The 23367-nt window shown below is 40.2% G+C and overlaps 2 protein-coding genes across 5 annotated transcripts in view; both read left to right on the top strand.

Annotated features, from left to right (window-relative positions):
- SLFN12L (schlafen family member 12 like) overlaps nt 1-22515 on the top strand; it is a 45366-nt gene extending 22851 nt beyond the window's left edge. For all 4 annotated transcript variants that reach the window (XM_037992762.2, XM_037992765.2, XM_008011055.3 and 1 more), the window contains 3 exons: nt 10726-11804; nt 12761-12862; nt 16470-22515. In XM_037992762.2, the coding sequence (XP_037848690.2) occupies nt 10766-11804; nt 12761-12862; nt 16470-17014 (1686 nt within the window). In that variant the 5' untranslated portion in view covers nt 10726-10765 and the 3' untranslated portion in view covers nt 17015-22515. The remainder of the gene's footprint in view (nt 1-10725; nt 11805-12760; nt 12863-16469) is intronic.
- The window catches only part of LOC103242737 (schlafen family member 13), a 101358-nt gene that overhangs the window by 54805 nt on the left and 23186 nt on the right, over nt 1-23367 (top strand). The gene's annotated exons all lie outside the window — the stretch shown is intronic.

The following is a 23367-nucleotide window of genomic DNA, read 5'->3' as shown; positions in this document are numbered from 1 at the left end:
GACATTTCCTTTAAATCAAACCAGTTAGACAAAAACAAAGAAAAAAGAATATATAAAAAACAACAAAGCCTTTGAGAAATATGATATTATGTAAATTGACTAAGTATACAACTTATTGGCATTCCTGAGAGAGACGAGACAGTAAGCAACTTGGAAAACATAGTTGATGATATAATTCAGGAAAATTTCCCAATCTTGCTAGAGAGGTAGACATGAAGATACAAGAAATCCAGAGAACTCCTTTGAGAAGATGCTATACAAGATGACCATCTCCAAGGTACATAGTCATCAGACTAGTCAAGGTCAATGCAAAAGAAAAAAATCTTAAAAGTAGCTAGAGAATAGGGCCACATTACCTAAGAGGGAAACCCATCAGACTAACAGCAGACTTCTCAGCAGAAACTTTACAAGCCAAAAGAGAGTGGGATCCCCTTCTTAGCATTCTCAAAGAAAAGAAATGCCAGCCAAGAATTTCATATTCTGTCAAACTAAGCTTCATGAGCAAATGAGAAATAAAGTATTTCCCAGGCAAACAATTGCTAAGGGAATTAAGCATCATCAGACTAGCCCTACAAGAGATGCTCAAGGGAGTTTTAAATATGGAAACAAAAGAACAATACTTGCTACCAGCACATAGCCCACAAACCCTGTAAGGCAACTGCACAAATGAGACTACAAATCATTTAACTAACAGCACTATGACAGAAATAAAACCTTACATATCAAATTAACCTTGAACGTAAGCAGCCTAAATGCCTCACTTAAAAGACATAGACTGGCAGATTGGATAAAAATACAAGACCCATCCTTCTGCTGTCTTCAAGAGAGCCGTCTTGCATGTAATGACACCCATAGGCTCAAGGTAAATGAATGGAGAAATATCTATCACACAAATGGAAAACAAAAAAGAGCAAGGGTCACTATTCTTGTATCAGATAAAATAGACCTTAAGTCAACAATAGTAAAAAAAAAAAAAAAGGACAAAAGAGGTCACTACATAATGATAAAGGGTTCAATTCAACAAGAGGACTTCACTATCCTGAATATATACACACTCAACATTGGAGCACCCAGATTCATAAAACAAGTACTTCTAGACCAAATAAAAGACTTTGACAGCCACATAATGATAGTGGGAGACTTCAATACCCCACTGACAGCATTAGAGAGACCATCAAGGCAGAAATCTAGCAAATACATTCTAGACTTAAGATTGACACATAACCAGTTGGACCTAATAGACATTTACAGAATACTCCACTCAACAACCACAGAATATACATTCTTCTCATCTGCACATGGAACACACTGAAAGATTGACCACATGCTGGGTCATAAAGCAAATTTCAATAATTTCAAAAAAATCAAAATCATACCAAGCACCTTCATGCACCACAGTGGAATAAAAATAGAAAGCAATACCAAGAGGAACTCTCAAAACCACACAAATATGTGGAAACTAAACAACATAATCCTGAATGACTTTTGGGCAAACAATGATTTATTTTTACTTTTAAAAATTATTATGATAATGAAAACATGTAATAATTACCTTTTGTTTTTGAGACAGGGTCTCATTCTGTTACCCAAGCTGGAGTGCAGTGGCATGATCTTGGCTCACTGCAGCCTCCACCTCCCAGGCTCAAACAATCCTCCCATCTCAGCCTCCCGAGTAGCTAGGACTACAAGCATGTGTCACCGTGCCCAGCTAATTGTATTTTTTGTAAAGATCGGGTCTTGCCATATTGCCCAGGCTAGTCTCAAACATCTGGGCTTAAGCGATCCACCCACCTCAGTCTCCCAAAGTGCTGGGATTGCAAGCATGTGCCACCATGCTTAGCTGTAAGCAATGAATTTAAGTCAGAAATCAAAAAGTTTTTTGAAACAAAATAAAATAGAGACACAACATACCAAAACCTCTGCGATATGGCAAAAGCAGTGTTAAGAGGAAAGTTTATAGCACTAACTGCCTGTGTTAAGAAATAACACTCAACCTTGCACCTAAAGGAACTAGAAAAACAAGAACAACTAAACCCAAATCTAGCAGAAGAAAATAAATAACTCAAATCAGAGCAGAACCTAAAGAAATTATGACTCAAAAATTTATACAAAGGATCAATGAAACAAAAACCTGATTATTTGAAAGGATAAACAAAATTGATAGTCTACTAGCTAGATTAACAAAGAAAAAGAGAAGATTTAAATCAGCAGAATCACAAATGACAAAGATGCCATCATGACCAATCCCACAGAAATATAAAAGATTTTCAGAGACTACTGTGAACATTTCTATGAACACAAATAAGAAAATCTAGAGGAAATGGCTGGGTGTGGTGGCTCACACCTATAATCCCAGCACTTTGGGAGGCTGAGGTAGGTGGATTGCTTGAGCCCAGGAGCTCAAGAGCAGCCTGGGCAACATGGTGAGACTCTGTCTCTACCAAAATAATTAAAAAAGTTAGCCAGGTATGCCTTTAGTCCCAGCTACTCAGGAGGCTGAGGTTGGAGAATCATTTGGGCCCAGGAGTTCAAGGCTGCAGTGAACCTTGATTGCACAACAGCACTCCAGCCTACGTGATAGAGTGAGACCCTGTTAAAAAAGAAAAGAAGAAGAAAGCGAGTAAGAAAGAAAGAAAGAAGGAAAGGAAAGAAAAGAAAATCTAGAGAAAATGGATAAATTCCTGGAAACTCACAACCTCTAAGAATGAACCAGGAAGAAGCAGCAATCCTGTACAGATAGATAATGAGTAAGGAAATTCAATGAGTAATAAAAAATCGACCAACCAAAAAAAGCCCTAGACAAGATGGATACACAGACAAATTCTACCAGAGGTACAAAACGACCTGGCACCAATCCAACTGAAACTGTTCTAAAAAATTGAGTAGGAGGACTCCTCCCTAAATCATTCTATGAAATCAGTATATCCTGATACTACAATCTGACAAGGACACAAGAAAAAATAAAACTACAGGTCAATATCTCTGATAAACATAGATGCACAAACCCTCAGCAAAATTCTAGAAAACCGATTCCAGCAGCACATCAAAAAGTTAATTCACAACAATCAAGTGGGCTTTATTCCTGGGATGCAAGAATGGTTCAACATACGCAGATCAATAAATGTGATTCACCACAGAAACAGAATTAAAAGAAAAACTATGTGATCATCTCAATAGACACAGAAAAAGCATTCAATAAAATCCAACATCCCTTTGTGATTAACAACTCTCAACAAACCAGACATTGAAGGAACAGCCCTCAAAATAACAACAGCCATCTATGAGAAAATCCACAGCTAAATTATACTAAACAGGAAAATGCTGGAGCATTTCCCTTATGAACTAGAATAGTATCATGACATCTACTCTCACCATTCCTATTCAACATAATACTGGAAGTCCTAGCCAGAGCAATCCGGCAAGAAAAAGAAATAAAAGTAATCCAAATAGGAAAAGAGGGAGTCAAATTATCTGTCTTTGCTGATGATATGATTGTAGACCTAGAAAACCCTAAAGATTCTGCCAAAAACTCCTAGACCTGATGAATGACTTCAGCAAATTCTCAGGATAAAAAATAAATGTACAGGTCGGGCACGGTGGCTTATGTCTGTAATCCCAGCACTTTGGGAGGCCTAGGTGGGCAGATCACGAGGTCAGGAGATCGAGACCATCTTGGCTAACACGGTGAGACTCTGTCTCTACTAAAAAATACAAAAAAAAAAAAAAAAAAAAAAATTGGTCAGGCATGATAGTGGGCGCCTGTAGTCTCAGCTACTCAGGAGGCTGAGGCAGGAGAATGGTGTGAACTCAGGAGGTGGAGTTGGCAGTGAGCCGAGATTGCGCCACTGCACCCCAGCCTGGGTGACAGAGCAAGACTCCATCTCAAAATAAAATAAAATAAATAAATAAATAAATAAATAAATAAATAAATGTACAAAATCAGTGGCATTTCTATACAACAATAATGTTCAAGCTGAGAACCAGATAAAAAACATAATCCCATTTATAGTAGCCAAAGGAAAATAAACTTAAGAATACACCTAATCAAGGAGGTGAAAGAACTTTACGAGGAGAGCTATCAAACACTGCTGAAAGAAATCACAGATAACACAAACAAATGCAAAAGCATTCCATGCTCATGGGTTGGAAGAATCAATAACATTAAAATGTTCACACTCCCGAAAACAATCTACAGATTCAATGCTATTCCTATGAAATTACCAATGTCATTTTCACAGAATTAGAAAAAATGATTTTAAAATGTGTATGCAACCAAAAAAGAGCCTGAATAGCCAAGGCAATCCTAAACAAAAAGAACAAAATGGGTAGGGAGCCTTACATCACATTACTGCATTTCAAACTACACTTCAAGGCTACAGTAACCAAAACATAGTACTAATACAAAAATAGACACGTAGACCAATGGAACAGAATAGAGCCCCCTGAAATAAAGCTTCACACCTACAACCAACTCATCTTTGATAAAGTCCACCAAAATAACCAGTGGAGAAAGGACACCCTATTCAATAAATGGCTAACCATATGCAGAAGAATGAAACTGAATCCCTATCTCTCACCATATACAAAAATTAACTCAAAATTAAGACTTAAATGTAAGACCACAAACTATAAAAGTTCTAGAAGAAAACCTAGGAAATACTCTTCTAGTCATTGCCTTAGGCAAATAATTTGTAATAAAGATGTCAAAAGCAAATGCCACAAAATCAAAGATAGACAAATGAGACCTAATTAAACTAAACAGCTTCTGCACAGCAAAAGTCTCAACAGAGTAAACAGAGAACCTGCAGAATGGGAGATAATGTTTGCAAATCATGCATCCAACAAAAGACTAATATCCAGAATCTATAAGGAACTTAAATGAATCAGGAAAAAACCAAACAACTTCATTTAAAAAATGAGCAAAGGGCATGAACAGAAACTTCTCAAAAGAAGACATACAAGTTGCTAACAAACGTGAAAAATGTCAACATCACTAGTCACCAGAGAGCTGCAAAGTGAAATCACAATGAAATACCATCTCATACTAGTCAGAATGACTATACTAAAAAGTCAAAATATGTAGGAAAAATTAATGAAAAATCAAGAGTTGGTTTTTTGAAAAGATCAAGATTGACAAACCTTTAGCTAGACTAATGAAAGAAAAATCTCAACTAAAATCAGAAATGAAAGAAGGGATGTTACTATTGATTTTATAGAAATCAAAAGGATTATAAGAGTGTACTGTGAAAAATTGTATGCCAACAAATCAAATAACCTAGATGAAATGGACAAATTCCTAGAAACACATCACCTACCAACACTGAATTAGGAAAAGCCAAAATATCCGAATAGACCTATGTCTAGTAAGGAGATAGAATCAGTAATCAAAAACCCAACCAAGAAAAGCCATGGACCAGATGGCTTCAGTAATAAATTTTACCTGAGTAAATATTTTTTTGTGCGCCTCTGTCAATATAAACAATTTGAATCAACCCAAATCAGCATTATCAGCACCATCCTGGCAATCCAATCTAACTTGATCCTGTGAAAGAAATCCTGCTCCAGGTGGTGAGAGCAATGCACTTGCCAGGCTATTCTCCTGGAATAGGACCTAGCCATGAGGTCCTAGGACAACCTCACAGGCACAAGTCCCAGGGTTTCTTGGGTGAAGGGCCATTGAGTTTCTCAAATGGAAGGAATGGGGATGTGAGTAGTTCTGTCCAGTCTGGGGCACCCTGCCAGGATGACACTGCTGGTGCTGATTGGTACCTGGCACTGAAAATGGCTTAGATAATTTAAAAGAGGGCATTCCAGAACACAGAAAGTGCTTTGAACCCCCTGAGGTTCAATGTCTAAGGTAGGAACTGAACCAAAGCTTCTCCGTCTGGTATCTTAAATGATTAGGAGTCCTTGCTTGATTTCCTGCAATTTGAAAACAACTGAAAAGATAAAGAAGATAGAAGGAGTAATATTTTAAAATTTTACACAAACCTTAGATTTAGTAGCTTATTAAATAGGACAATTTTTATTAGGTAATGGGAAAAAATAGATATATGAACAAAAATGAGGAAGTTTTACAATCAACATTTATGTAACTATATTATAAAGTAAATTATATTTGGATAACTATGAAATTTTTGATTACACAAAGTGTGAGTCTGATTACCTCTTATATTTTTAACTCCCACATAAAGTAATATCTATGAATAGTTAACCCATTTATGCTGGAGGTTGCGAACTATTCAAGCAGTCATAGAAAGACATTTAACTCAAAGTTGAAAGAAACTACATTGCTGCAGTTTTAGGAAATCTTATTAAAATTGGGAAAAAATGATGTTCACTAACCTGAATATCCAAAATGTTATCAATAGCACTATAGGACTATAAAGTTACTACTTTAAACACATTCCAGTAAGAATTATTATGAGGTCAAACTTTATGTTTCTAAAGTTTCCATATAAAATTTCTTTAATTTCTAAAATTAAATTAATATTTGAGCTCATTCATTTCTGTATAGAAGTTAAATCCTAATTATTTGCTATGTTTTCATTAACTATGAATTTTATGTAATTCTGAAATTATTTATTAGAATAAAATAATTGCTTGAGTGAAAAAAAAAAAGAAAAGAAAACAACTGCTCTGGCCACTTCACTGCTTTGTTTCTAAATATTTCCCTAGATCTATGGTGAAATTAGTACCAAGTACAAGTACAAAGCTCAGTGGGAGTAGCAGAGAGTGAAGGACAAATATGGGAGTTCTGGATGGATGATAAAGAGTTTATCAGGCGACAAAGGTGGAGGAAAACGTTAGAGTCTCAGAGCACACCTATGCAAAGCACAGAGTCCCCAGATCACATGTGGAGTGGTGACTACTCTGGTGCACAAGGAGTTGTGTCATTTATTGAACATCTAGTCTGGTCCCTGTAAATTGTTAAATGTTATATGGAATAGATGGTACTTTTTCCCTCTGTATGTTACTACCATGATTTGCATATAAATTCTCTTGATGTAACCCCAGTTGTCCAAATGATCTGGAGCCTCAATTTTATTATTGTTTACACATGATCAGAAATTTATAGAGACACAGGTGGTATCCACAACCTTAGCTGAGTATCTGCATGATATTGGTCTAGCAGTGGACAGGAATATTCTGACCCTTTTATAGCCCTTTCCTAGTGTAGTGATTACTACCTATGATGGACTTTATTCTCAACTGTCTCTAGGCCACTTGACAAACCTACAATATTTTTAGATTTTCGTCTATAGCAATACGGTGATCCCAATAGATTTTAAAGGAAAAGAGCTAATGAATTAGGTATACATAGACTAACGCACACTGTCTTAGTCTAGTCAGCCTGCCATAACAAAATACCATAAACTGGGCGGCTTTTAAATACCAGAAATTTATTACTCACAGTTCTGGAGGCTGGGAAGTCCAAGATCAAGATACCAGCATCATTGGATTCTGGTTGAGGACCCCCTTCCAATTGCAGACTGTCAACTTCTTCTGTGTTTTTTTCGTATGGCAGAAGGGGTGAACTAGTGTTACAGGATCTTTGGGGTGTCGATTTTCTGGCCAGGAACCTCTGTGGCTGGTGGCAACTTTGCCAGAGTTCTTGTCCTGTGTCCAGGAAGAATGAGGTATGCAGACAAATGAAGGGTGAACAAGATGAAGATGAATTTTATTAAGTGTTAGGACAGCTCAACGGAGACCTGCAGTGAGTAACTCTTCTCTGTAGGTAGGTCATCCCGTGGAATGTTCAGCTGTCAGCAGAGGGGAGGCCCTGGGGAGGGTAGCTTCTCTCTGCTTCTGGTCCTTCCTACGTCTGCTGCTCTCAGCAGAGAGGAGGCCCTGGGGACAGTTGCTCCTCTCTGCAGCTGTAGTCCCAATGTCTCTGCAGGTCTCTGAAGCTCTCAGCAGAGAGGATAGTTCCTCTCTGCAGCTGGTTGTCCTGTCCTCTCCTGCTATCAGCAGAGAGGGTAGTTCCTCTCTGAAGTTGGTCCTCTCTTCGTCTCTTCCTCCTCTGACCCTGCTCTGGCTGAGCCCAAGGCTTTTATGGACCTCAGAGTGGAGAAAGTGTGTGCCATCAGTCCACATGCAGCCCCAGAAGAGGCACCACAAGCCCCCACAGTCCACAGGACTGGCAGCCCAGTCCCCAGCCTTCAGGCCCTGAAGATGTGGCCCTACCAGGGACTGCTTCCTTTGACCCAGGAATCTGTCTGCCTCCCACTACCATTTATGTCTCCGGAGTTTGGCCAGTCTTTGCTCTCAGACCAGAGTGGGCATTGGTAGCAGGGAGAAGGAGAAGCCAGGCAGTGGGAGCAGCCACTTCTGAGCCTGCGAGGGCAAGGGGCCTTCCCAGGCCCCAAGAGTGCAGGGATGCCTGAATCTGCCATCTCGACTTGGGTGACTGCAGCTGCCTGGGGCAGGCTTGTGGGGCAGGATTCCAGCATGCTCCTTAGAGCGGAAGGCCTGGGTCTACAGTGGTGGTCTGGGTGGCTGCAGAAGCACCTGGGAAGCTCACATCCCAGCTTGGAAGAGGCAGGGCTCCCATGGGCTCCAGAAAGTGTGCAGCCCTAACTGCACCTCCCTGCTTCTGCCTTTGTGATGGCAGGCTGCCATCGCTAGCTTTCTAAAGTCCCTTTTAGAAGAGCACTAATCTCATTCATGAGGGATCCACCCTTTAACCTAATCACCTCCCAAAGGCCCCATCATGTTGGACATTAGAATTTTAACATATGAATTTTGGGAAGACACAAACATTCAAGGTAGAGCACAGGCGTTTTGTATATAAGAATATTACCTTGACTGGGCATGGTGGCTCACACCTGTAATCCCAGAATTTTGGGAGGCTGAGGCAGGCAGATCATCTGAGGTCAGGAGTTGGAGACCAGCCTGGCCAAGATAGTGAAACCCTGTCTTTACTAAAAATACAAAAAAAAAAAAAAAAAATTAGCCAGGTGTGGTGGCAGGTGCCTATAATCCTAGCTACTTGGGAGGTTGAGGCAGGAGAATCCCTTGAACCCAGGAGGCGGAGGTTGCAGTGACCTGAGATTGTGCCATTGCACTCCAGTCTGGGCAACAAGAGCAAAACTCCATCACGAAACAAAACAAAACAAACAAACAAAAAAACCAATATTACCTGTAGGGTCCAGTCCTACAGGGTCTGTGGGTTTTTCTCCTTATGTGTGGAGATAAGACATCATAGAAATAAAGACACAGGACAAAGAGATAGAAGAAAAACAACTGGGCCAGGGGGCCACTACCACCAAGGTGTGGAGACCAGTAGTGGCCCCAAATGCCAGGTTGCACTGTTATTTATTGGATACAAGACAAGGGGGCAGGGTAAGGAGTGTGAGCCATCTCCAATGATAGGTAAGGTCACGTGAGTCACAGGGGGCCCTTCCCTGTTTGGCAGCCAAGGCGGAGAGAGGACAGCTCATGCCATTATTTTTTCTATGCATTTCGAAGACTTTTAGTACTTTCACTAATTCTGCTACTGCTATCTAGAAGGCAGAGCCAGGTGTACAGCATGGAACATGAAAGTGAACCAGGAATGTGACTGCTGAGGCACAGCATCACAGGGAGATGGTTAGGCCTCCAGATGGCTGCTCCACGAGAGGTGGTGGAGCAGTCTTCTCTAACTCCCCTGGGAAAGGCAGACTCCCTTTCCCGGTCTGCTGAGTAATGGGTGCCTTCCCCAGGCACTGACGCTACAGCTAGACCAAGGTCCGCTAGGTAACAGGTGCCTTTCCAGGTGCTGGCGTTACCGGTAGACCAGGGAGCCCTCTAACGGCCCTGTCCGGGCGTGACAGAGGGCTCACACTCTTGTCTTCTGGTCACTTCTCACTGTGTCCCTTTAGCTCCTATCTCTGTATGGCCTGTTTTTTTCTAGGTTATAATTGTAGAACAAACATTATTATAGTATTGGTATAAAGAATAATACTATAAACTAATGATTAATGATAATCATTTATAATCATATCTACAATCTATTTTTAGTATAACTATTCTTAATTCTATATTTTTTCTTTATTATACTGGAACAGCTAGTGCCCTTAGTCTCTTGCCTTGGCACCTGGGTGGCTTGCCACCCACAATTACCTCATTTAAAACATGGATGTTTGATAGGGAAAGGGCACAGTGAGTTGGTCTGCTTTGCTTGAGATCAATGCCCAGCATTTGTGAATCTAATTCATTCTTATAAGAATAAAAAATAATTAAGATTTTTATTGCTGGACTCTCTTAGACCCTATCTGGCAGTTTTCCAAAAGGATTTCCCATAAAAGGAGATAATCAATGAAGGTAAAAGCTGAAATTACTAAAATAAAAAGTAAAGCAGAAATAATATGTATGACTAAAACCTGGTCCACTGAGAAGATAAAAACATAGAATCCCTCTAGGGATTTACTTAAAGAACGAAAAGAGAAAACAAATTGTACAATATTAGTGATGAGAAAGGACACAAGGACATATAAAGACAAGATTAAAATTATTAGAATAAGATCATATAAAACAGTTGTAACAAATTTGAAAATTCAGTAGGAGTATAAATTATGACAGCCTTAGCTCAAAATTTGTCAGAAATTAGTTATCTCAGACTCATATACTTACCAGTCTAGTGGAAAATATACAGTAAAGGATTTTTCTGTGTTTGCCTCATAACGCAGAATGTGCTGTCTCTCTGGTTTAGCTCCTATTCTAACGGCTCTGTCTATTTTACAGAAAATAACTTCTGCTTGGAAACTGCTTAACTGCTGGGAAAATGAACATCAGTATTGATTTAGACACAAATTATGCTGAGCTGGTTCTAAATGTGGGAAGAGTCACTCTTGGAGAGAACAATAGAAAAAAAATGAAGGATCGTCAACTGAGTAAACAGCAGAATGAAAATATCTCACGAGCTGTGTGTGCTCTGCTGAATTCTGGAGGGGGAGTGATCAAGGCTGAAGTTGAGAATGAAGACTATAGTTATAAAAAAGATGGAATAGGACTAGATTTGGAAAATTCTTTTAGTAATATGCTGCCATTTGTTCCTAATTTCCTGGACTTCATGCAGAATGGTAACTACTTTCACATTTTTGTGAAATCATGGAGCCTGGACACCTCTAGTCTGCAGATTGCCACGTTGAGCTCCAGTTTGTACAAGAGAGATGTAACGTCTGCAAAAGTCATGAATGCTTCTGCTGCACTGGAGTTCCTCAAAGACAAGGAAAAAACTGGAGGGAGAGCATATTTAAGACCAGAATTGCCCGCAAAGAGGGCCTGTGTTGATGTACAAGAAGAAAGTAACATGGAAGCCTTGGCTGCTGATTTTTTTAACAGAACAGAACTTAATTATAAAGAAAAATTGACCTTTACTGAATCCACACACGTTGAAATTAAAAACTTCTCAACAGAAAAGTTGTTACAACGAATTAGAGAGATTCTCCCTCAATATGTTTCTGCATTTGCAAATACCGATGGAGGATATTTATTCGTTGGTCTAAATGAAGATAAAGAAATAATTGGCTTTAAATCAGAGAAGAGTTACCTTACTAAGTTAGAAGAAGTAACAAAAAATTCCATTGGGAAACTACCTGTGCATCACTTCTGTATGGAGAAGGGGACGATAAATTACTCATGCAAATTCCTTGGAGTATATGATAAAGGAAGTCTTTGTGGATATGTGTATGCACTCAGAGTGGAGCGCTTCTGCTGTGCAGTGTTTGCTAAAAAGCCTGATTCCTGGCACGTGAAAGATAACAGAGTGGAGCAGCTGACCGAGAAGGAATGGATCCAGTTCATGGTGGATTCAGAACGAGGTTGAGGAAGGAGGATTGGCAATAAGGACACATTTGGCTTGGGTGGCAGGAAGGTTTTATTGTATCTTTGGGATTAGGGACAAGATTAAAAGTCTTCAAATTTCAACATCTAATTTACTAATCTCTGGTGGATATAATCAATACTTCCCTGCCTCTTGTTTTCTTCTACACACTTAGAAGACAGATATTCCACACAATAAGTAAATATCTACTCTTAGTAGCCTTATCCGATGCAAAGATTCTAGATGTTTCTTCTCTACCACATCTTTGCTCACTCTCAAGGAAAGCCTGTTCAATTCTTTTCCTTTTTCTGTCAGAGCTTAGTTTCTGTAACTAACCATTGCTTTCTTTCGGGAACACTTACTCTTTTACTTACTTGCTCTTTCATCTTTCTTTACCCCTTTTCCATTTATTTCTTGTAAAGCCTTTTCCCTCTTCCTCTCACATTTATGAGCCAAAGAGTAACCCTAAATTGTACCAATAAGAGAATAATAATGCTGATATTTTATCTGGTTTTGGAAAAGGAAAGACTCCAGTGAAATTAGACCAGACCTAGCAACTTAACAAAAATCTCTGAAAATGCAAGCTTGTCCCTCAGAATCTGCATAAAACCCAGCTTTCCTTCACTAGCTATCACATTCTTCTAATTTTAACTTCTTTTAAAATAAACTCAGTTATATGCCAATGTATTAAGTTGCTATCAAAGCATTTTTACTGCTAATTTTCATTCCAAGTATAGAGGGTTTCAGCAGCATCAAGGGTTAATTTTATAATTTGTATCTGACCTAGGAATCTAACCACAATATGTAACCACAATATCTAATATTTTGTATTGGGAATGCAGGGTCAGTTCTAAGTAGACTTTTGGCATACTGTGCATTACTTAGGTTGAATCTCTCTTGTGCCAAATTAAGAGTGTGATTTTGTTTTCTAACGTTATTCCATAATATATGAAGAACTGCCCTCTCCAGCGAGTACATCATCGCCTGTCTCCCAGAGTCGTCTTCTTCGTGAATATATTAACTCCAAAATTCAGCCACTGAGATATCACCTTCCAGGTAGTTTAATTCTGGCTTCCATGGAGTTGTTGGTGTGACTATGTTTAAACCTCCTTCTCTTCAAACTAGCTCTGTCTTGACATTTGTTATGGAAGCATATTCTTGTGTTTATGGAAATTCTTTGGTGTTTTTAGTCATTGAATTTGTCAAATTCTATTTCTTTAGCTTTGGATTATAATTTTCTTGGTGTAATAGAAACTTCTTTACTTGAAAATAAGAGCAACCCAATTCAGCTTAGTTTAAGCAGAAAAGGAAGAATATACATCATGTCACTGAGCAGTCTGGACTGGCACCCAGCTTCAGGCATGGCTATATTCAGTTACTGAAGAAATACTCAGCATCTCTGATTTAGTCACCTGTTGTTGTTGATAGGCAATGAGTTATTTCCTGTTTTCTGCTATGTGAACAGTGTTACCTTTAATATTCTTATTCAGTCTTTTGATGCATACGTGCAAGAGTTTCTCTTGGGTGCCTAAGTAGGGGTAGAATTGTTGGTTCAGGCAGTGTGTGAATATTTAAGTAATAATATAATGCCAATAAGATAATTTCCAAAGTAAATGGCTCACTTTACTCCCACCAGCAATATATTGGAAATGCCACATCTCTTCCAATGCCAGACTTCTCTCTTCATCTTTCTGCTTGTTCACCTCTTGAACTTCTTTTCTCCCTCAGTCAAATGGGTATAAAATGCTGTCTCTTTTTGGTATGCCTTTCCCTGGTTATTGATTGGGTTGAGCACCTCTCCGTATACTTATTGGCATAGAAGATGTTGTATCTTCTATGAAGTGGTGATTCTGTCTTTTGCTCATTTTTGTAATATGTTTTGTCTTTTTCTTACTGATTTCTAGGAGCAATTCACATATTCTAACATAAAATCCTCATTTAGTCACAGATATTACAGATTTCAGATGTCTTCTCCAAGTTCATGACTTGCATTTTTTCTTTTTGCAAGGCATATTCTCCTTAGTAGTTTTAAATTGGATATAGTCAAACTTACCATTTGAAAATTTTGTGGTTTAGTGCTCTTTGTGCCTTGTATGAGATCCTTCCCTACCCTGGGGTTATCAAGATATTTCTGTTTATTTTCTTTTAAAAATTTTAAAATTTTGCACTTAACATTTAACATTTAAATATGTAATCCACATCCATAAGCAGTGATGTAGGGGGCTATTTCATTTTATCCCATGTTAAACCACTTTTCCTAGATCCAGTTACTGAAAACTCAGTTTCACCCACTGATCTGTCATGCTACCTCTGGGATATTACTACATACAATTGACCCTTGAACAAAGCGGGGCTTAAGGGTATCAAACCCCTGATGATTTTTATCCATTGATTTCAATTTTCTGAGCCTGTAAGAGAATCAGGACATCTTTATCTTTTCATCTATTTTATTTTTGGGGGGTTTTTAAAAAAGATATTAAAGTAATTTTAAAGTCCCTCTTTGATGACTCTAATATCTGAAGCACTTGCCGGTCTTTTTCTCTAATCCAGTTTTCCTCTCATTTTCTAGTAATTTGTTCTGATTTTTATCCTGTCTCTTAATTTTGTATAGTATCATGGATTACAAATTGTAGAGACTTCAGTAGATGTTGCATTTCTCCAGATAGGGTTACATATATATATATATATTTTTTTGGCAGGCAGATAGAGCACCAGTGATTACTTTTATTCTTTTGAAGTTTTGTTTTATGCTTTTCTAAGTATAGTAGTTTTTAATTTTGCACAATTACTAGGTCATGGCTCTTCTGGGGTCTTAAAGTCTGGGGTGTTTACCAAGACCCCTCTACTTGGCTGGGAGTTGAATTCCAATTTGTGTCTCCTGAGCACCATGAAGCTGATGAAATTGATGTTCAGCTCTTTAATCTCCCAGTTGATCAGTTGATATTTTTCCCTTCCCTTCCCTTCCCTTCCCTTCCCTTCCCTTCCCTTCCCTTCCCTTCCCTTCCTTTCCCTTTCCCTTTCCCTTTCCCTTTCCCTTTCCCTTTCCCTTTCCCTTTCCCTTTCCCTTTCCCTTTCCCTTTCCCTTTCCCTTTCCCTTTCCCTTTCCCTTTCCCTTTCCCTTTCCCTTTCCCTTTCCCTTTCCCTTTCCCTTTCCCTTTCCCTCCCCTTCCCCTTCCCCTTCCCCTTCCCCTTCCCCTTTCCCTCCCTTCCCTTTCCCTTTCCCTTTCCCTTTCCCTTTCCCTTTCCCTCTCCCTCTCCCTCTCCCTCTCCCTCTCCCTCTCCCTCTCCCTCTCCCTCCCCTTCCCCTTCCCCTTCCCCTTCCCCTTCCCCTTCCCCTTCCCCTTCCCCTCCCCTCCCCTCCCCTCCCCTCCCCTCCTTTCCCTTTCCCTTTCCCTTTCCCTTTCCCTTTCCCTTTCCCTTTCCCTTTCCCTTTCCCTTTCCCTTTCCCTTTCCCTTTCCCTTTCCCTTTCCCTTTCCCTTTCCCTTTCCCTTTCCCTTTCCCTTTCCCTTTCCCTTTCCCTTTCCCTTTCCCTTTCCCTTTCCCTTTCCCTTTCCCTCCCCTTCCCCTTCCCCTTCCCCTTCCCCTTCCCCTCCCTCCCCTACCCTCCCTTTCCTTCCCTTCCCTTCTTTTTGTGACAGGGTCTCACACTGTTGCCCAGGCTGGAATGCAGTAGCATGATTACGGTTAACTGCAGCTAATTTTTGTATTTTTTGTAGAGACAGGATTTTACCATGTTGCCCAGGCTGGTCTCAAACTCCTGGGCTCAAGCAATCCACCTGCCTTGGTCTCCTGAGTGCTGGGATTACAGGCATGAGCCACGGCACCCAGCCCCAGTTTATATTTTCTTCTGTGTTTCTAGCATCTCACCTGTATTAGCCAGTGAGTTGAGGAAATTTGTAGGTAGATTTTGGCTTCTCTGCAGTTTCATCTTCTCTGGGATTTTGCTTCTGAAATCCCAGCTCCTCTGGCCGCCCTGAATTCTGACCTCTTTTTTCTTTAGCCTAGTAAAACTGCTGATTTCTGTGTGGGCTCTATTTACCAATGCTGTGATATGGAAAATCTCCTTAGGGAAAAAGCAGAGGTGAATGTGAAGCTACTTCCTGTGCTTCTTCTCTATTAAAGATTGTAGACCTTTAAGTCCTGCTTGTATTGGTTGCTCTCCAGTCCTTTAAATTATAGTTTTGTGTTATATATATACATATATATATACAAATTTTAAAAAATATATATAAATGTATACTTATTTTTGAGACAGGGTCTCACCCTGTTGCCCAGGCTGGAGTGCAGTGGCATGATCTCAGCTCACTGCAGCCTCAACTTCCTGGGCTCAAGTGATCCTCCCACCTCAGCCTCCCGAGTAGCTGGGACTACCAACATGCACTACCATGCTTGGCTAACTTTTTAACCTTTTTGTAGAGAAGAGGTCTTACAATGTGGCCTAGACTGGTGTTGAACACCTGGGCACAAGTGATCCTCCTGCCTCTGCCTCCCAAAGTGTTGTTATTACAAGTGTGAGCAACCATGCTTGGCCCTGATACACTTTTACACAGCTTTTATAGTTGCTTTTGGTGGGAGAATTAATCTGATACAAGCTGCTTTGTATCCATGGCTTAAGTTGGAAGTTCTCAATCTTTTATAATTTATCATTATTTCTCCATCTAGGGCTATCAGAAAAGATAACTTGTACTCCAGAAACCCTCTGCAGAAATCTGTTCTCACAACATGAAGGACTTGAGCAATTAATAGGTGAAGAAATGGGCTCTGTCAGTAAGGGCTCACTAATTTTCTCTAGAAGCTGGTCTTTGGATCTGGGCTTGCAAGAGAACCACAAAGTGCTCTGTGATGCTCTTCTTATTTCCCAGGACAAGCCTCCAGTCCTATACACCTTCCACACGGTACAGGATGAGGAGTTTAAAGGCTATTCTACACAAACTGCCCAAACTTTAAAACAGAAACTGGCAAAAATTGGTGGTTACACTGAAAAAGTGTGTGTCATGACAAAGATCTTCTACTTGAGTCCTGAAGGCAAGACAAGCTGCCAGTATGACTCAAACTTGCAGGTAATTTACCCTGAATCCTACTATCGGACAACAACTCGAACAGTGAAAGACTTGGAAGAGGCTCTTTCAAATATCTTACCTAAGGAGAATCAAATCTTTTTGTTTGTTTCTTTGTTCATTTTGTTTTTGTTTTTTGCTTTTTCTTAAGATGAGTCTCATTCTGTTGCCCAGACTGGAGTGCAGTGGCATGATCTTGGCTCACTGCAACCTCTGCCTCCTGGGTTCAAGCAATTCCTTGCCTCAGCCTCCTGAGTAGCTGGTATTACAGGTGCCCGCCTCCACACCCGGCTATTTTGTTTTGTATTTTTAGTAGAGATGGGGTTTCACCATCTTGACCAGGCTGGTCTTGAACTCCTGACATCGTGATCCACCCGCCTCAGCCTCCCAAAGTGCTAGGAGTACAGATGTGAGTCACCGAGCCCAGCCAGAGAATCAATTCTTTTACAGACCAATTCACCTTTGACATTTTCCAGTGTCTCCCAGATAATCAGTATAGATAAGGATGTTTAAATCTTGTCCAATGCTCACTTGGATCATGGAAGATGGACTGGGCTACAGAGATATTTTTCATTATATATTTGATAACATTCTCTAATTCTCTAAAAATACGTCTTTGAAAACTTTGCAAGTTAAGCAACTTGACGTGATGTTGGAAAACTGGGATTAGCCTATGTTCACTTCTTCGTAAGTTATTTATAGATATTCCTTAAGGGATATTAGGAAAATTAATTATCTACACATGTTTTGCCATACCAAGATGTCATTTGACTATAAAGGAAATATCCGACATTCTTATCCAATGGACATGGAAAACATAGTTCTCTAATATCTTCTTGAAAACTACATTGCAATGAAATTCAGCCAATGAAGAGATTAATCAAAATGGAGAACTTGCTGAGGTGGGTGGATCACTTGAGGTCAAGAGTTGTCACCCAGGCTGGAGTGCAGTGGTGTGGTCATAGCTCATTGCAGCCTTGACCTCCCGACATCAAGAGATTCCCCTGCCTCAGACTCTTGAGTAGCTGGGACTACAGGCATACACCACCATGCCCAGCCAACTTTTATGTTTTGTAGAGACGGGGTTTCCCCATGTTGCCCAGGCTGGCTTGGAACTCCTGGAATTAAGCAGTCCTCCTGCCTCAGCCTCCCAAAGTGCTGGAATTATAGGCACAAGTCACTGTGCTTGGCCCTCCATTAATTTTTAGAATGGCATAGGTAGTGGTAACTACTGTTAAATTTTCCTTCAGGCATGGGAGTGTGGGGTGTATGTTTTGGCTGAGACAAGGAGTATGCCAGGATGATAGGCTAAGCAGACAGCACACTCAGAAACATAATAGAATCCCTGATATCAGAGGAAAAAAAGCCAAATGTTCTGTATCCAGTTTGCGCCTGAGAAGAGACAGTCCATGGATGTCACTGGGGTGAAGGTTTTTGTGTCTAGGGTGATGCCATGTCTGGTGCAGGAGTAAATTCATCTCTGATGGTAAGCTGGATCGGTGTCATCTGAGGCAGCATCATCTCCAGCAGTGAGCTCCTATGCAAGAAAATGTCATCTAGGATATGGGTCTTGAGTGTTTCTTTTAAGTGGATACAGACTCAGGTTGATGTGGGGCTTAGCATTTGCCATGATTGATTAAAACAATGGCTTGTATGGAGGGTTGGCGCCTCCAGATGGTAAAACAACAAAAGCACCCACATCAATAGTAAGATCAGCAGGCTGAGTATGACAGCTCATGCTTGTAATCCCAGCACTTTGGGAGGCCAAGGAAGGTGGATTGCTTGAGCTCAGGCATTCAAGACCAGCCTGGCCAACATGGTAAAACCCTGTCTCTACAAAAAACATAAAAAATTAGCTGGGTGTGGTGGCATGTGCCTGTGGTTGCAGCTACTCGGGAGGCTGAGGTGAGAAGATTGCCTGAACCCAGGAGGTAGAGGAGGGGAGTGATTCATGATCATGCCACTGCACTCCAGCCTGGGTAACGAGTGAGACCCTGTCTCAGACGAAAACAAAAAGCAAGAACAAACAAACAAAACAAAAAAGATAAACAGAAAACAGAATGGTGTGCAGCTGCATTTGACAGAGTTTTGGTTTTTCTTGCTTGCTTGTTTTATGGTTAAAGTTTAGGCTCAAATGGGTCCCATATCAGATAAGCAGCTGCCTAGCCCATTGGACAATCACTGCCTAGCCCATTAATTGATCCCCAGAGAATATACACACTTGCTGTGTCCTCCTGATGGGAGGGGTTTGATCTTGAAAATCTATAAAATTAAGTTAAGGCCTGGGGCAAGATAAAGACACATTGAGAGGTCCGTTTGTTGGACTGGAACTTTAAAATAAGTTGTTTGGAGAGACTGTTATGTTTCTCAGTTAAAATGGCTATTTGGGACCTATTAGAGTCATGAAAGTTTTATTGAATGCCTCTTTCAGGAGCCCATTCAGGGTGTATTTTGCAATGTGAAACATCTGCCTTGGTTATCACCTCGGTAATTGTAAGGCCTCATATGGTGGCCTTAATATACACAGGCATGTGATTTTGGATATCTAAGAGGAAAGAGGTTCTTAGTGTTCCTTAATCTAAAAGGGACAATTCATTAGGCAATGGCTCAACTGTTCATAAAGAATGTGGAGATGGGGCCATTTGTTGGCCAGGGCATCCAGCATTCAGTAATATTCCACCTAGCTCCATCACGTATGGTGGTTGGCAGTGGCATTCATATAGTTTGTGAACTTCTACTGCTCTTCACTCAGTCAATCCAAAGGAGCTTCCCAGGTAGCCAAGGGGTCTGGGGGAGAGGTGACCTCCTCCAGCACTATGGCATCTGGCAAGGGACCAAGGACAGGGGATGTCACTCCCTTCTGCGTGTGAATATGCTAGAGACCCCAGGACATGGTAGCCTCCTTGAGACAGGATAGAGACAAACCTGGGCCCTCTGAGGGGCTGAGATTAAGTAAAATTTGTAAGTGAAGAATATTTTGCCATGAGAACACAAAAGGGATGAAAAGATGTTGCACTTTTATGTCCATATGAATAGACTAAATGACATCTCCTTGGAGGAGGTTATTAATGTAATATCATATCTGTCCTCCCAGAGGAAGGTGCATGCACTTAAGATCTTGTCTGTCCCTGTCTCTTTAAAAAGAAGGCCATCTGAAAAAGCCATATACTGTATGATTCCAACTATATGACATTTTGTAATAGGCAAGATTATGGAGACAGTAAAATGATCAGTGGTTTCCAAGGATTAAGGAAGTGGGAGGAACGAATAGTTGAACCATAGAGGATTCTTAAGGCAATGAAAATTCTGTGTTTGATACTATATAATGGATATATGTCATTGTACATTTGTCCGAACCCATAAAATGTACAAGAAGAATGAACGCTAATGTAGAAGTTCCAATGGATTTTGAGTGATTATGATGTATTAATTTAGATTAATTGATTGTAACAAATGTACCATGCTAATGGGAGATATTGCTAATGGGGGAGGCTATGCATGAATGCGGGCAGTGGGTATATGGAAAATCTTTGTACTTTCTGCTCAATGTTGCTGTGAACCTACTCTAGAAAAATTAAGTATTAAAAAGGATCTTATCTGTAAGATGTGTGCATCAATGCAAAATCGTGAAGGTACTGAGGTGTAGCCTGCAAGAGGTATATTGTGTCTCTTCTGCAATGGAGGCAAACTACAGTGGAGTCTGTTGAAATTGGCATGGAATTGAACATATTGAACATATTAGCCAAGTCTGTAAGAACAGAGTATTTAGCAGTTATTGACTGGATAGAGTTAGTAATTTTAGTCATATTAGATATTGGATATGAGGCCCTAGTAGATAAGTCCACAGCATTAATGTTGTAGTCATCCACTGTGAGGTGCCTGCTGCTTATTATTTTCCAGGTTTAAGAACAGGCAACACTGGGCTGTTAAATGGACAAGCAGCAGGGAATAATTATCCCCTTTATCCCTTTTATGTTATATAAATGAGGTTTTATGTAACAACTTTCAGTCCTTCAAGGGCCTATTTTAACTTACCTTGAATGATTTTAACTATTTTAATGGGATTTATATGATCCTATTTTATCAAGCCAATTTTGAGTGCCAAAAATTTAATTTTAATTTATTACTTATTGTGTCATGGAGTCTATGTTCAATGTGAGATACTTTAAGGCACTGAGTACAACAACTATGGGCAATTCAATCAAGATATAAAATAAGGCATAGCTATTTTTAAAAAGTGATTTAGCGGCCGGGCGCGGTGGCTCAAGCCTGTAATCCCAGCACTTTGGGAGGCCGAGATGGGCGGATCACGAGGTCAGGAGAACGAGACCATCCTGGCTAATACGGTGAAACCCCATCTCTACTAAAAAATACAAAAAACTAGCCGGGCGAGGTGGCGGGTGCCTGTAGTCCCAGCTACTCGGGAGGCTGAGGCAGGAGAATGGCATGAACCCGGGAGTCAGAGCTTGCAGTGAGCTGAGATCCAGCCACTGTACTCCAGCCTGGGTGACAGAGCAAGACTCCGTCTCAAAAAAAAAAAAAAAAAAAAAAAAAAAAAAAAAAAAAAAAAAGTGATTTAGCTATCTTTTAAATTTATTTGGGGTATAATGTTTAAATTTGTTGGAATCTCAGGCATAAGCATAATTTGAGTATTTATTAAGTCCATGAGGTTTCTCAATTGGTGCATTTTGGCAAATGTTAAAGTTAATTTAGAGCTTTCAGTTCTGGCCAGGCATGGCGGCTCACGCCTGTAATCCCAGCACTTTGGGAGGCCGAGACAGGCAGATCACTTGAGGCCAGGAGTTCAAGACCAGCCTGGCCAACACATAGTGAAATCTTGTCTCTACTAAAAATTCCAAAAATTAGCTGGATGTGGTGGTGCACTCCTGTAGTCCCAGCTACTTGGGAAGCTGAGGCAGGAGAATCACTTGAGCCTGGGAGGCGGAGGTTGCAGTGAGCCGAGATCGCGCCACTGCACTCCAGCCTGGGTGACAGAGCAAGACTCCGTCTCTAAAAACAAAAAACAAACAAACAAACAAACAAACAAAAAAATCCTTACAGTTCTAAATGCAATCACAACCTTATCTATCTTTTTGTTATATAAATTCTTTGGTATATAAATTTTGGATTTCCAAATGGGTGAAATTATGGATGTTTGTTTTAATTAGATATACGTTTGATATCTATATCTATGTACATGTACAATCTATTCATTATGTCTATATTAACCTAAAAGCTCATCAATGACAGATTAGATAAAGAAAATGTGGTACATATACACCATGGACTACTATGCAGCCATCAAAAAGAACAAGATCATGTCTTTTGCAGGAACATGGATGGAACTGGAGGCCATTACCCTTAGCAAACGAACTCAGGAACAGAAAACCAAGTCCAGCATCTTCTCACTGATAAGTGGGAGCTCAATGAAAGAACTTATGAACACAAAAAGGAAACAACAGACACTGGGGTCTATTTGAGGGAGGAGGGAGAGAAGCAGAAAAGTTAACTATTGGGTATGGGCTTAATACCTGGGTGATGAAGTAATGTGTATAAAAAAACCCCATGACACATGTTTACCTGTGTAATGAGCCTTCACATGTGCCCCCAAACCTAAAATAAAAATTAACAAAAATTGTATCTACATATAATTCAGTTGGTTATTTTTTTTTCTCTCCCTGTGCTATAGTTTGGATGTTTGGTCCCCTCCAAACCTCATGTTCAAATTTGATCCTCAGTGTTGGAGAGGGAGCCCAGTGGAAGGTGTTTGGGTCATGGGGGAGGATGTCTCATGAATACATTAATGCCCTTTCTTGGGGTGACTGAGTTCTGACTTTATTGGTTCCCATAAGAGCTGGTTGTTAAAAAGACTCTGGCACCTCTCCCTACTCTTGTTTCCTCTCTTGCCTTGTGATCTCTGCACACACTGGCTCCTCTTTGACTCCCGCCCAAGAGTGGAAGCAGCCTGAGGACATAACCAGATGCAGATGCCCAATGTTGAACTTTCCTAGACATCAGAATTGTGAGCCAAATGTATCCTTTTTCTTTATAAATTACGCAGCTTCAGGAATTCCTTATAACAACACAAAATAGACTAAGGCACCCTGAATTCAGGTTATTATGATTTTTTTTCTATTCCTCTCAGGCTGTTACCAAAAAACAAACAAACAAACAAACAAACAAACAAAAAACAAAAAAAAAACTGGGACTGCAACATACTCCCAAACTGAGAAAGTGCCAAGAAACCAAAGAATGGCTGAGACAAATCTAGGTTTGTGAGTAGATGAATTTATTAGGACCTACATACAAAGTATTCCTGGGTGGCAGCAGGACAGCTCCAGAGATCTGCCCCATCACCCAGCCCTAAGCTTCTTTTAAGCAAATATTCTGGCTCTTTGCCTACTGTTTGCAATGAGACTGTTTTCCTTGGTTTGTTTCCAGACACATTCTGGGATGTTTGGGTTCTCAGGGATACCTACTCCTCAGGTAGGCATCATGGCCTT

This window comes from Chlorocebus sabaeus, chromosome 16, assembly GCF_047675955.1.
Source record: "Chlorocebus sabaeus isolate Y175 chromosome 16, mChlSab1.0.hap1, whole genome shotgun sequence".
NCBI classification, from domain to species: domain Eukaryota; kingdom Metazoa; phylum Chordata; class Mammalia; order Primates; family Cercopithecidae; genus Chlorocebus; species Chlorocebus sabaeus.
This window is presented reverse-complemented; position numbering and strand designations above follow the sequence as displayed.